The sequence below is a fragment of the Malania oleifera genome, chromosome 6 (assembly GCF_029873635.1).
Source record: "Malania oleifera isolate guangnan ecotype guangnan chromosome 6, ASM2987363v1, whole genome shotgun sequence".
Taxonomy (NCBI): domain Eukaryota; kingdom Viridiplantae; phylum Streptophyta; class Magnoliopsida; order Santalales; family Ximeniaceae; genus Malania; species Malania oleifera.
Genome location: NC_080422.1, coordinates 39967254 through 39980236, shown reverse-complemented (window position 1 = coordinate 39980236; position 12983 = coordinate 39967254). Strand labels below are relative to the sequence as shown.

The 12983-nt window shown below is 34.7% G+C and overlaps 1 protein-coding gene across 2 annotated transcripts in view; it reads right to left on the bottom strand.

Annotated features, from left to right (window-relative positions):
- The window catches only part of LOC131157546 (uncharacterized), an 82471-nt gene that overhangs the window by 29026 nt on the left and 40462 nt on the right, over nucleotides 1–12983 (bottom strand). For both annotated transcript variants that reach the window (XM_058111784.1, XM_058111785.1), the window contains 2 exons: nucleotides 11002–11039; nucleotides 10807–10852 (listed from right to left, as the gene is read on the bottom strand). In XM_058111784.1, the coding sequence (XP_057967767.1) occupies nucleotides 10807–10852; nucleotides 11002–11039 (84 nt within the window). The remainder of the gene's footprint in view (nucleotides 1–10806; nucleotides 10853–11001; nucleotides 11040–12983) is intronic.

Here is a 12983-nt window from a genome sequence, read left to right as displayed (position 1 = left end):
GAGACTGTAACCCAAGACCTCCTGGTAACCAGCTCGATACCATGTTAGGTTACCACATTACCTAAAGCTTAAGCTGTTAGGCTGTGGGCCAACAATGCATATCAAGCTTTAACAGTTTTATTTTGTGATCTTGTCTCTTTTTTTTCTTTCTTTCTTTTTCATTTTTCTTATGTTATTTGGTGAACTCCTTGTATCCGCACATTGTACCTTCCCTTTCCCCTATCTAATATAGCTTTTTTCATTATCAAAACAAAATCCAAAGAGTGTGCACAGAAAGGAAAAAAAAATTGCTGTCTCAAAGCAAGAATAAAGAAGTAATCATTGATCAAGGTTGTTCATCTAGTTTTACTAATAATGTGTCAAATAATGTTTACGATACACAATTACACATGACGTATTAAGAAACATGATACCTCAAAATTGAAGAAGTGTACAGAAAGTAAATCTTAGAACATACAAACTGCTTTATGCAGAAGCATATGACTATACAAAGTGACCAACACACCAAAAAAGAAAAAGTATATGTTGAAACAGATGAAGATCTCTTGGCACATAAGGCCTCATCCATACAAACTTATATTGATAATCCTGCAGGTGCCAATTGTTCCCAACTTCCCATGAATGATAGCCACAATAATAATGCTATTGTTGAGCAGCATATTCTATGAGAAAAAATTGATGAAGTACTGGATGCTATCAAAGCCAAATCAAGTGTAAAACAACAACAAACACAAGTTTTAGGCAAAGGATGCTAGAAATGTGCAGGGTGTTCAATGAGCTCAAGGGAAACTGCAAACATGAGCCAAAAAAATTTTAAAAAAATTTGCTGATAACCAGCGCAAGTTTAGAAAGGATCAAGTGAGGACTTGGCTGTGAATTGCAGTGACAATGATGAGTTCCTAATAGGGAAAAACTCCACCTGCAAGGGAGAAAATGTGGCCAAAAAAATAAGGCAAGCGAGGCGCGGAAAATTAAAGGAAAAAAACTAATTTTCTTCTGGTAATGCAGAGATAAAAGGCCGACCTTTGGAACTCTCAGATAGGCAAACAGGTGCTTATTGAGTGATGCCCAGATCTGTGAAACATTAAGGATGGCAACTCACACAACGGCAGGTTTCTTTTAATGGAGGGGGAGGGGGGGAGCATAGTTAATATTTTTGGTTTCTATAATATTTATTAATTGTTATCCAGGTAACTCCTTTGGCAGGTTTTGGAAAAGAAGGGAGTGTGCAATAGATATACTAATGTCATTAAGGATATGAATGATAAAGCAATGACTAATGTTAGGACTAAAGGAGGAAAGTCCAAAGAATTTTCAATCACAATAGGGGGTACATCAAGGTTATACTTTGAGTACATATCTTTTCACTTTAGTGTTTGATGAACTCACTAACAGGCCTTAAATTTAGAATTCAACTAAAATTTCAAAGTCTCAAGAATATGGAAATTTTGATGGAATTTCAATCTTGATGTCAGTTTCAATTTCGATTTAAATAAACAATGGAAATTAGCATTAAAGCATGGAATTCATTCATAAAACTTCAAAAATGGTTAAGAACTAAGTTTTATAACTAATATATTATAAATTAAATACATCTATGTTGTATATAACATGCAATAATTGTAATATAACACATTTGGATAATATAAATGAAATTCATAAATCAAGTAAATAAAATCTAAATGATTAAACAAAGTATTGTTGCTAAAATCTATGTTTATTTCATTCTATAGTCAAAATTTTCACAAGTTTCGCTAAAATTTCAAGATTTCGATAAATTTCGGATGATTCATTGAAAATTTTGATGAAAGTTCTGTAAGATGGAAATTGATTTCCATTTGATTTTGAGGTTGATGGAATGGGGGCTTGTAGCTCAGAGGATTAGAGCACGTGGCTATGAACCACAGTGTCGGGGGTTCAAATCCCTCCTCACCCACAATCGGCCTAAAGGGAAAGGACCTTTCCTTCATTGGGCTCTTTCATTAGCTGATATAAATATCAGCTAGTCCACCATATTTTATCTTGACAGAACAATAAAGAAATGGCTCCATGTGCTCTAAATCATTATTAGGTGTTTTTTTCAAATGATATTGTTCTAATTGATAAAAGTAGGAGTGCAGTAGAATAAGTTAGAACTATGGAGAAAAAATTTAGAATCTAGAGGCTTTAGAATAAGTAGATGTAACTTCAGCCATGTAAGGGGGAATATAGGAAAATAAGAATGAAATTGAAAATCAAGAAATTAATAGCACTAGTAGATTTCGATGCCTTGGATCTATCATGTAAGCAGAGGGAGAGATTGAAGAGGATGTAATACATAGAGTTAAAGCAAGTTGGGTAAAATGGAGGAATGCTTTAGGCGTGCATGATCATAGAATACTCTTAAAATTAAAAGGGAAGTTTTATAGGACGGCTGCGAGACCAGCCATACTATACGGATTAGAATGTTGGGCAACTAAGAAACATCACATCCAAAAAGTAAAAGCTGCCGAAATGTGAATGCTAAGGTGGATGAGTGGAAAAATTTAAAGGATAAATTAAGGAACATGCATATTCATAATAAGATAGGCATGGAGCCTATAGAAGATAAGATAACAGAGGGACGACTTAGATGGTTTGGGCATTAGAAATGTAGGCCAAGTAGTACTCCAATGAAGATAAGTTAGTTATCATTAATGGTAGTAGAAGGACCTAAAATAACTTGGAATAAGGTAGTGAGAAAGGATCTAATAGCCCTAAAGCTAACAGAGGAAAATGCCCTTGATAGTGTGAATTTCCGGAAAAGGATTAATATAGACGACCCACCTAATGAGATTTAAGGCTTGTTATTGTTTGTTGTTATCTAGGTAACTCTGCCTATGATTCATTCATTTCCAAAATCTTTACATGCACAGATGGTCCCAAGCCCGGTAAAGGATGATGGTTGCGTTAGGTAGTTGATAGCCAACATAAAACTTATCAGATCTCTATAATATAAAAACCTTGCTGATTATGCATTAGGGTTTCCCAAATAAGCAATGTGTTTATAACACCCATACATAACAAAAATTGAGCGAGGGTTGGATCATCACCTATCGACATCCAAGTACAGTGTCAAATATGCAAGAGTTCTTGCAATATTATAAACATGGGCAGGTAAGACGAGTTAGTTTACGATACTAGAGTTAGATTAGAAACGTGGAGCATAGGGACATGGGTAAAAGCATGGAGATAGCTTACATGATGATTCGCAAAAAAAAAAAAAAAAATTAATGTTATATGCTTTTAAAAAGCTAAGTGGGAAGGGGAGAAAACTAGAGAAATTGAAAATTCAGGATTTGAACTTTGCTACAAGGGAAAAGAAAAAACATAAAATGAAGTAGGAATCATTTTAGACAAAGACCTAAAAGATAGTGTTGCAGATGTTAAAAGAGTAAGGGATACAATCATAAAAATCAAGATGATCTCAGATCAAGAGATAATAGATGTCATTAGTGCTTATGCTCCTCAAATGGGGCTCTCAAAAAATCACTCCTCAAATAAGATTCACAGAATACCTTAAAAGATAATTTTGGGAAGATATGGATACTATTACACGAGGGATATCAAGGACTGAAAATATTCATACAAGTTAATATGAATGGAAAATTGGAAATGAAAATAAATGTTTATGAGAGGACCCATTGAAGGTATGGATATGAAGATAAAAATGAGTCTGAAGACATGATCTTTAGACTTCGCCATATCATGTGATCTTATTACAATGAACATATGCTTTAAGCAAAGAGAAGAACACTTAGTAACCTTCAAGAGTGGACAAAACAAAAGTCAAATAGCTTTTTTTTCTTAACTAGGCGGGTAAATTGTTTATTATGCAAGGATTTCAAGTTATTTCAGGCGAAAATTAACTACACATCATAGATATCTAGTGCTAGATAGATGTATTAAAAAAATAAAGAAAGGGTAACATAAAACAATGCAAGAAAACTAGGTGGCGGAACTTAAAAGGAGAAAATACAATAAAATTTAAAGATAAAATTATCAAAAGGGTGATTGGACAAATAAGGGATAGTGTAAACGCAAACACTCTTTGGAGTCGGATAGCTAGCTCTATTAGAAAAGATATCAGAAGAGCCTTCAGGTGAATCCAATGGAAGATTCTCAGCAAGTAAAAAAAGTTGGAGGTGCAATCAAGATGTCCAAAAAGTTGTAAAGATAAAAAGAGTTTGATGTAAAACATGGAAAAAATATAGAAACTTGGAAATATTTTGAGAAGTATAAAGAGGCAAGAAAAGATGCCAAAAAACCATCAATGGAGCAAAGCATGGATCACATAATAATTTTTATGCTACATTAGAAATAAAAAAAAATGGGAAAGAGACACATTTAAACTTTCTTGAGTTAGAGAAAGAAGGCAAGGACTTAGGTGATGTAAAATGTATAGAAAAAGAGCATGATAGTGTCTTGGTTAAATAAGAAGACTTTAAAGAAAGATGGCAAAGTTACTTTAATAATCTATTTAAGGAAAATTAAGTAGAAGGCTAAAACTTAGATTGACAAATGAGGAAAAAACTAAAATTTAAAGATTTCTTCACAAAAGTAGAGTTAATAAAGCCAAAATTGCATTAAAAAAGATGAAAAATGGGGAGTTATAGGACCAGATGACATCCTAATTGAAGTTTGGAAATCCCTAGGTGATAATAGAATTATATTGTTAACTAATTTATTTAACACAATTATAAAAATTAAGAAAATGCCAAATGGATAGAGGAAAAGCACCTTATACCTATATACAAAAAATAAATAAGGTATTCAAAATTGTAATAACTATTGTGGAATTAAATTTATGAGTCATACAATGAAACTGTTGAAAAGGATAATTGAACAAAGATTAAGGTTAGAAATGAGTCTCAAAGAATAAAGTTGGTTTAATGCATGGGAGATCAACTACAATCTATATGTCTTTTGAGAAGATTGTCAAAAAAGAAGAGAGACTATATGGTTTTTATTGACTTAGAGAAAACCTATGATAGGGTACCTAGGTTAGTTTATGGCGGGTTTTATAAAAAAAGGGGGTATGTAGTAGGTATATTAGTGTCATTAAGGATATGTACGTTAGTAATGACTAGCATTAGGAGTAAAAGTGGAGAGTCTAGGACTTTCCAATTCACGATAGGTGTACATCAAGACCTACTTTGAGCACTTATCTTTCTACACTAGTGAGCGATGAGCTTACTAGGAGCATTCGTTATGAGGTTCCATGGTGTTTGCAGATGATATTGTCTTCATTGATGAAACTAGGGATAGAGCAAAATCTAAGTTATAATTATGGAGAGAAGCTTTAGAATCTAAAGATTTTAGGATAAGTAAAAATAAGACAAAGTATATGAAATGAATTTTAAGAGTAGGAGAAATATTGGAAAAAAATTAAACTTGATGGTCAAGAAATTAATACCACTACCAAATTTCGATACCTTGGATTTATTATGCAAATTGTACGAGAAATCAAATAAGATTTTATACATAGAGTTAAAGTGGGTGGGGTAAAGTGGAGAAGTGCTTCGGGCATGTTGTGTGATCATAGACTACCCTTAAAATTAAAAGAAAAGTTTTATAGGACACCTATAAGACCAGCTAGGCTATATAGATCAGAATGTTGACAACTAAGAAAGAATATCTCCAAAAATTAAATGTTGTAAAAATGATGCTAAGGTTGATGTGAGGTATAATGTTTAAAGATAAATTAAGGAATGAAAATATTCATGGTTAAGCATAATACTTGTAGAAATTTAGGTAAGGGAGAAGCAGCTCAAATGCCTTGGCATCTACAATGTATGCCAAGTAGTGCACCAATAAGGAGGAGTGAGCTAGTTATTCTTAGTGACAAGGGTAGGGGCAGACCTAAAATAACTTGAAATGAAATAGTGAGGATTTAACAGCCCTTAAATTGTTGGATAAACTGCCCACAATTGTGTAAATTGGTGGAGGAAATTGCCAAGATTGCTATCTGGGTATCATTATTAGGGTCTAGCCAAAGTGTGTCATTTCCAAAGTCCAGCTTTATTTTCAGAGTTCATTAATAAAATTTTGTCAGTCTAGAGGAGTTAGAAACAACTCTAGTCAAGAATAGTCATTTCCCTAAACACATTTAATGTAAAAGTAGGTCATGTATTTATATTCGCCGACTATTAAGCAATACAGAATTTTCTTTGATATGTTCAGAAATTTCCTGAGAACTTGAAAGTGTAGGTTGAGGATTCACCCAATAGCTCCACTCATAGTCACCATCGCTGTGTTTTTGTGCGACTGCAAGAGGATCTTCCTTGGTCACTAAATCTCCCTGTGGCTATCCCTAAATTGTCAGATTTCTGATCTAACAGATCCTACAGTATACTTCACCACACAGTGCATCACATGATAATTCATTAACCCATAATAATTGTTAATTTATAATGCGAAGTGTTAGATTACCACTTTATCTAAAAGCTTAAGTTGTTCGTTGTGGATCAACGATGCATATCAAGCTTTAACACTCCCCTGCACGTGCAGCCCTACAGCACGTGGGAAGACAAAATACACAATAAATAACACCCATTACAGGTAATAAAATAAATTTTTAAACCACCACATGATAAACATGCGCCACAAGACTAGAACATAGGACCTTCTGGAAACCTAGCTCTGATACATGTTAGATTACCACTTTAACTAAAAGCTGAAGCTGTTAGGTTGTGGGCCCACAATGCATATCAAGCCTCGACACAAAGGTTCATCCATAAGTTGGGGATGGGAAATGCAAATTCATCTGTAGTTTTGAATTACAATAAAAGCTAATTTAGCTCAGATTGGTTGTAGGGGGACTTGGTTTGACTAAAACTTGCATGCATATAGGTGCACCTGCAGTAATGGATGAGTTTTTGCTTGTAGGCGTTGGGGTTTTGGCAAGAGCAAAAGGGGAGAAGTGTTATGGCATAGCATGGTTTTTGCTATTTTGTGGACCTAATGGACTGAAAGGAATGAGAACATTCAATGAATGCACAACCTCTTTGTGTCTGTTGTGGCATAGAGCAGTGTTCTTGGCCTCCCTCTGAGCCCATTCATTTGGGCTTTTTAGGGGTTTGCCACTGCCCCAATCTTGTTTTTGTAAATTTTCTGGTTGCGTCCTTTTATTCTTTGGAGGACACCGATGCCAATAGAATTTTTTTTTCTAATTAAAAAAAAACACATGCATAGAGAAAATAAACCAACCTAACCAAAAAGAATGAAATGAAAACATACACCAAAAAAAAGAAACAAAATATAAAAAACATCTACAGACATGACCCTTATTGTGGATCATAATATATGACCTTAGTGGTTGGAATAAGGCCTTTGTTGAGTTACTTTAACCTGCCACCACTTCTATCAGTGTTGTTGGCAATATCCTCTACTAAAAGTATCTGCATAAGCTCATTAATTTCCACCACTGTCAAAATGCCCTAAATGACCCCTGGAGGTGCTGGCCTAGATACCTAACGGGTCACGCAATTTACATGGCATAAATTTATTTTTGTGTCAAGTCATAACAGTTATCTGTCTTGCCATAAAAGAAAAGGGACAGCCTCATTGTAAAATTAGGAAAAAATAATTTTGAAAAAACAGACAATAGAAGGAAATATCTAATTCTGCCAGAACATGTAAATCCCACTTTAAAAACAGAAGAATAAATTGCCTTTTTTGTCACTTTGATATTAAGGGTTCACAACATAGTGGTTATAACAGAATAACTTGATATTTTATACACAAAAAAAAGTACTATTATCATAAAGTAAATAACAAGAAATTTTTTTATGCATCTATAACAATGAAGACAAGGAATAACTATTGCCAAATGACAAACTAGGATCTTAAGAATATTGACTTTGTATGGTACTCAGGAGAGAGGTAGAGAGGCAAGGACCTCAGTGACAAAAGAAGATCAACCATCTCAAGTTAAAAAGCGTTTGTTGGATTCTGTGATAAATTTATCTAACAAATAAGATAGGACAAAAATATAATGAACAAGTCAAAACCACGAAGAACCAAAGTCAAGGTGTCAAATTGGGCTAGGGTCTCAACGTTGGCTTTCAATTTCCCACATTATTCTTTTACATAGAAAAAGATACAAGATGTTCTCTAAAATAAAACAGCCCTTTGATCCCTTTGCATATCCCTTGCCATGTTAGGTTAATTAATTTAAATGGGGCCTAAAAATTAAAGCTAAAAGAAAATAAAATTTTGTTTTCACTTGTTATAAAAGATTGGGTCATGTAAGGGCATTTTGTAACTTCACTGCAATGTCAATTTAGTCTAGAATATTTGAAGTTGAAACTTTGGAAATGCAAACCCTAACGTCTAACAACTATGTTTGGTAATATTCCACGCATGTGCAGGAGAGAGAGAGAGAGAGAGAGAGAGATTACCTTACAGTGTAACAGTTATTACATTAGAAAGTTTATTAATAAAGGTTAATAATTATTTGCCATTTTCTAGAACTAGGAATACTAAGAGTTGCATTGAGCTTGTAGGAACAAGGACAAGTGAATTGCACTCTTTTTTATTGAGTTGGGGTGCACTGAGTTGGACCCTGGGCTACTTAGAAAGTATCAGAATTAATAAGAACTAAGGTCCCAGAAGATGAGTGGGCCAGAAGCCCATGATGTAACCCCAGGGAAGACATGGGAGTCACATAATTGAAATACTTCTGAATGTTGGCGTTGTGAGGCAGCCATGAGTGAGGAAGAGAGATAAGGCCCTAAGCAACGAAGAGTGGAAGAAGGAAAGTAGATCAACGACCTCAAATTAAAGAGAGCTTGATCTGGTAAAAACAGTTCCAATGATTCTTGTAGAATTCAGAAATTTATTCAACAGATAAGACCAAAATACAACTAATTAATCATGAAGAATTGAGGCTAGGGTGTCAAATTGGGCCAGGGTTTCAACTTTTTGGCTTTCAATTCCCCAAGTTACTCTTATAGATAGAAAAAGAAACAAGAGGTCATCTATGACAAAAAAGCCTTCAACCCCTTCGCACAACAATTAAAGAAGCACCCCCAAACACTCTTGAAGCTCAAACCCAAAAAGCTACTCCATCCACAGCAGGAAGGAAGACGTAGCTTGGTTTTTAGAAAATTGGTACCCAAGCAATTGCGAACCAGGCACACTGCTGTAATACCTTTCCTTTCTTATTCTTACCAAAGCCTCAAAACTTAGTCCACATAAAATGATCGGCATCATAGGAAGAAGAAAAGAAGTAGACAAGAAAGAGAGAAGAAAACCATGACGTTAGAGGAAGAGACATGAGTTTAGGCAAAAGATCTCAATTAATCATCCAATAACTTAGTCCATACCACCACACACCTATATTTATAGGCAATGAACGACCAAAAATTGCATAAATAACCTCAAAGTATGAAAAGAACTGACATATAAAAAATTATTAAATTAATTAAAATCCTTAAGATATTCATACTTCCAAAATTTAATACAAAATCCATACTTTTAAAATCTCCATGCAGGATATGATCACCTAGAACTGTTGATAGGCACCATGGGGCAGCCCAACATCAGATGTTACAAGGTGTTTTCAGGGAATACTCTTTGCTCAAAATTATGAAGAAAGTCAGCTAGCAACTGGGGCATTAAATCGTCCACACATCATTTGGCTATGGTTAGCTAAGTGGAACTTGAACCTTGAACTGGTTTATGGATGTCCTACCAGTTTGAGCAAGGTAGGCAAGGAAAACTTAATGGAAGAATTTTAATCACTTATGGTGATACTGCTTTTTGAAAAAACACCGTTCAGCCTAGAGTGAGTTGATTACCAATAAAGAGGTTAACCAATCTTATTGAGTTTGCTTCCAATTAGGGCTTTGAGTTGATTCCCTTAAGGCTGCAATTAAGGCTTGCTATGTTTCATATGAAGTTGAATAAAATGGAAGAGAGAGAGAGAGAGAGAGAGAGAGAGAGAGAGAGAGAGAGAGAGAGATAAGTGCTTCATAGAAAACTGACCTATCTAAAGGGAAGGGCTTATTATGTTTCAAATTATTGTCATGTCTTCCACAATCTTTTCTCTTTTCAGTGAAAGGGCTTATTATGTTTCAAACAATTCTGTCATGTCTTTCACAATCTTTTCTCTTTTTAGAATTTCGCTAGTGGCTTATAAACTACAAAGATAGTTGGATTTTTATAAGCTTTCAGCTGGGTTAAGACAGCAACTACAGAACCACACTATTCTAGCACACTAGAATTCCATTTCTATATCCATCATTATGTCATATTAAGATTTAATGTCAAGTCCAATTCCAACATCCACACTATATCCCCATGTGATCATTCCTTACCTTATCTTACCTTTTAGTGTTGTACCACTCATCCATCCTAACATTATCATTTTTGTTATTTTTACATTTTGGACATATTTCCTTGTTGCCCAATATTCTGATCCATATAAATATAATATACCTCATCATATGGCTTTCATATAGAACTTTTGCTATGACTTATGCGTACATTTGTGGAAGAACATAACTATATTACAAAAGATCATAAATTCCTCTATAAAAATACTCAACAAAAGTCTAGCCATGTTGCCCTAATTTCTATATTGAACTCAAACATGATCACCAATTGAACTGTTAACTAAAGCATCTTAGTCAATTTAACAACTTCATATGAAGTTCAAATCAGAATAGCAAGATTATAACTATATAACTGGTCATGCTATCATCGATTGTGATAAATATAGGAGGTGAATGCTGTCCTGGAATGATATCAATCACCTAATATGAGTACATCAAGAAAATTTACCAATAAATCGCCCATAAGTTTTCCCATCCTTGCAGCCAAATAAAGCCTGAGTCATGGAAACAATTTGATTAATTTAGCTATGTTTGCCATTCTGTAATATAATAGAGATGAAAAGGAAATTAAAGGTAATTAATTAATTAATAAGAATAATGTAACTGCATAAAGACTTCCTTGAGAAAGGAGTAGAGAATTGACCTTCTTGAAGAAATTTATCCAAGCAATAGGCATCGGTCCTATATTACAATATTCAATTCCAGTATCATAAAATTTGTGGAAAGACATAATAAGGATAAAAAGAGATGTAAACAAAAAGAAACTTTGGAATAATATGCCAAGTAATAGTGCACACACGAGTACAAACAAGCAATATAGGCAACCAAATGTATAAAAATCTCCTAAATTTTACAAGAACATGGTGCCCAGTTGAACTAATTTAAGCTTCTGAAAATGACTATCTCACCTCAATACAACACAATTTGTGAAGCTATAATTTGTAGGGAGACAGAACTCAAATCCCCATATCTGCCCTCTTTCGTAGGATAGAATCAAGATTTTAGTTGTCAAAGAAAAGTGATGAATATAATATTCTCCCCATAACCGAGCCATGGTGACCTTACCTAAACTCAAAGGACACTCTTCTGGACTGCCCCTTATTTTATATGTAATTTTTCTCCGTCAACTAGACAAAAATAATAAAAATATTTTTCAAACCCTTGGGAAGCAGGATAGAGGTGCAGACTACCATGAACCAAGCAACAAGTAGCAATAAAAATGAGAACCCTGCACTTCAAAATTTAGTGATAGAAAAAGAGACTGTGTAGTACGAATGGTCTGAAAAGAAGTCATGTCTTTGTTCAGCTCATAGCAGATACCAAAACCTCCCAAACACATGTCTCACACTCCCCTAAACATGGTATTGTAGTAGCACTCCTGAAATATATCTTTGATATGGATGCTTCGTAACATCCCTTTGGACACCCTTTCACACTTAAAGGGCAGATGGTATAAGATGGGTGGTGTCCAGATGTGGATCATCTAAAATTTCCTTTTCTAGGGAAACAGTAGGAAACATTGACACTTTGAAAATGGCAGGCTGTGTGCACGTGTTGCTTTCTATTCTTGGGCTCGTGGAAGGGGTGACTTTGGTTAACAGATGTTTTCTACGCAAAAATAAAGAGGAGTCAATTAATTACTTAATGCAGCATTGAACATGGATGAGAAACACTTCTATCTTTAGCTTTTGCAACTCTTGGCATCCATTGGATGGAGTCGGGTGAAACCAAGAAAAGGTTGACCACTTGGAAGGGATCTCACTGAAGACTTGGAACAAAGAAGCGGGGGATGTTATTCCACAGGTTATCCACTGGATTAATTGAAGAAGATGGAAATCAAGTGCTTTTGATGGTGTTCAATCTACTTTGGAGAAACTAAGAGAGAAATGGTCTGACATCACATGTATAGCTCACTGGAGACTTTTGTTGGATTATGATTCTTTTATAAATTTTGCCAATATAATTTTCATTGGCAACTGCTAGCATGCACCTGGTGAACACAGGCGAGCACCACCCCACACGCGTACAAAAAAAGGAACATGAAAACTGTTTCTCTTTTTCTTTGATGGAAAAGAAAATTCACTAAGAGAGAAGGAAAATGTACAAAATCTGGAGAACAATGACTCAAGGAGTCTAGCCGCCAAAAGCAAAAAAGAAACTAAAAAAGAGCTGCCCCCAATCCCTTTGTAAATCAGTCAATGAAACAGCCAGAAGGCCCAGAACAACCCAGAAGCTGAAGACTTAAGGGAAGCAAGAATCACCACTCTATTTCACAAGAAGTAAGGTGTACAAAGATTCTTAAAGATTTTGAGTGTGTCTTTCAGTCCATAAAATCCAAAGGGTAGCAAACCAGGCTCACTTTGTCCATTCAAAGGTAAAAGGCTCACATCAAAGCTGTTGTTCACCTAACAAGAAAAAAAAAATGCTGGCTTGTCATTAGAAGCTAAGCACACAACATAGATCTCTGGTCATTTGGGCTAATTGCTGCACTAGGCTTTCTCACCAACAAAAAGTAATTAGAATTAGTTTTGTTAAGAACCAAAGTCTATTTGAATGCCTTAAATCTTAGAAAGAACCTGACCCTTCAAAATAAACTTTTCAAAGGAAAAGATGAAGAAGAGGATA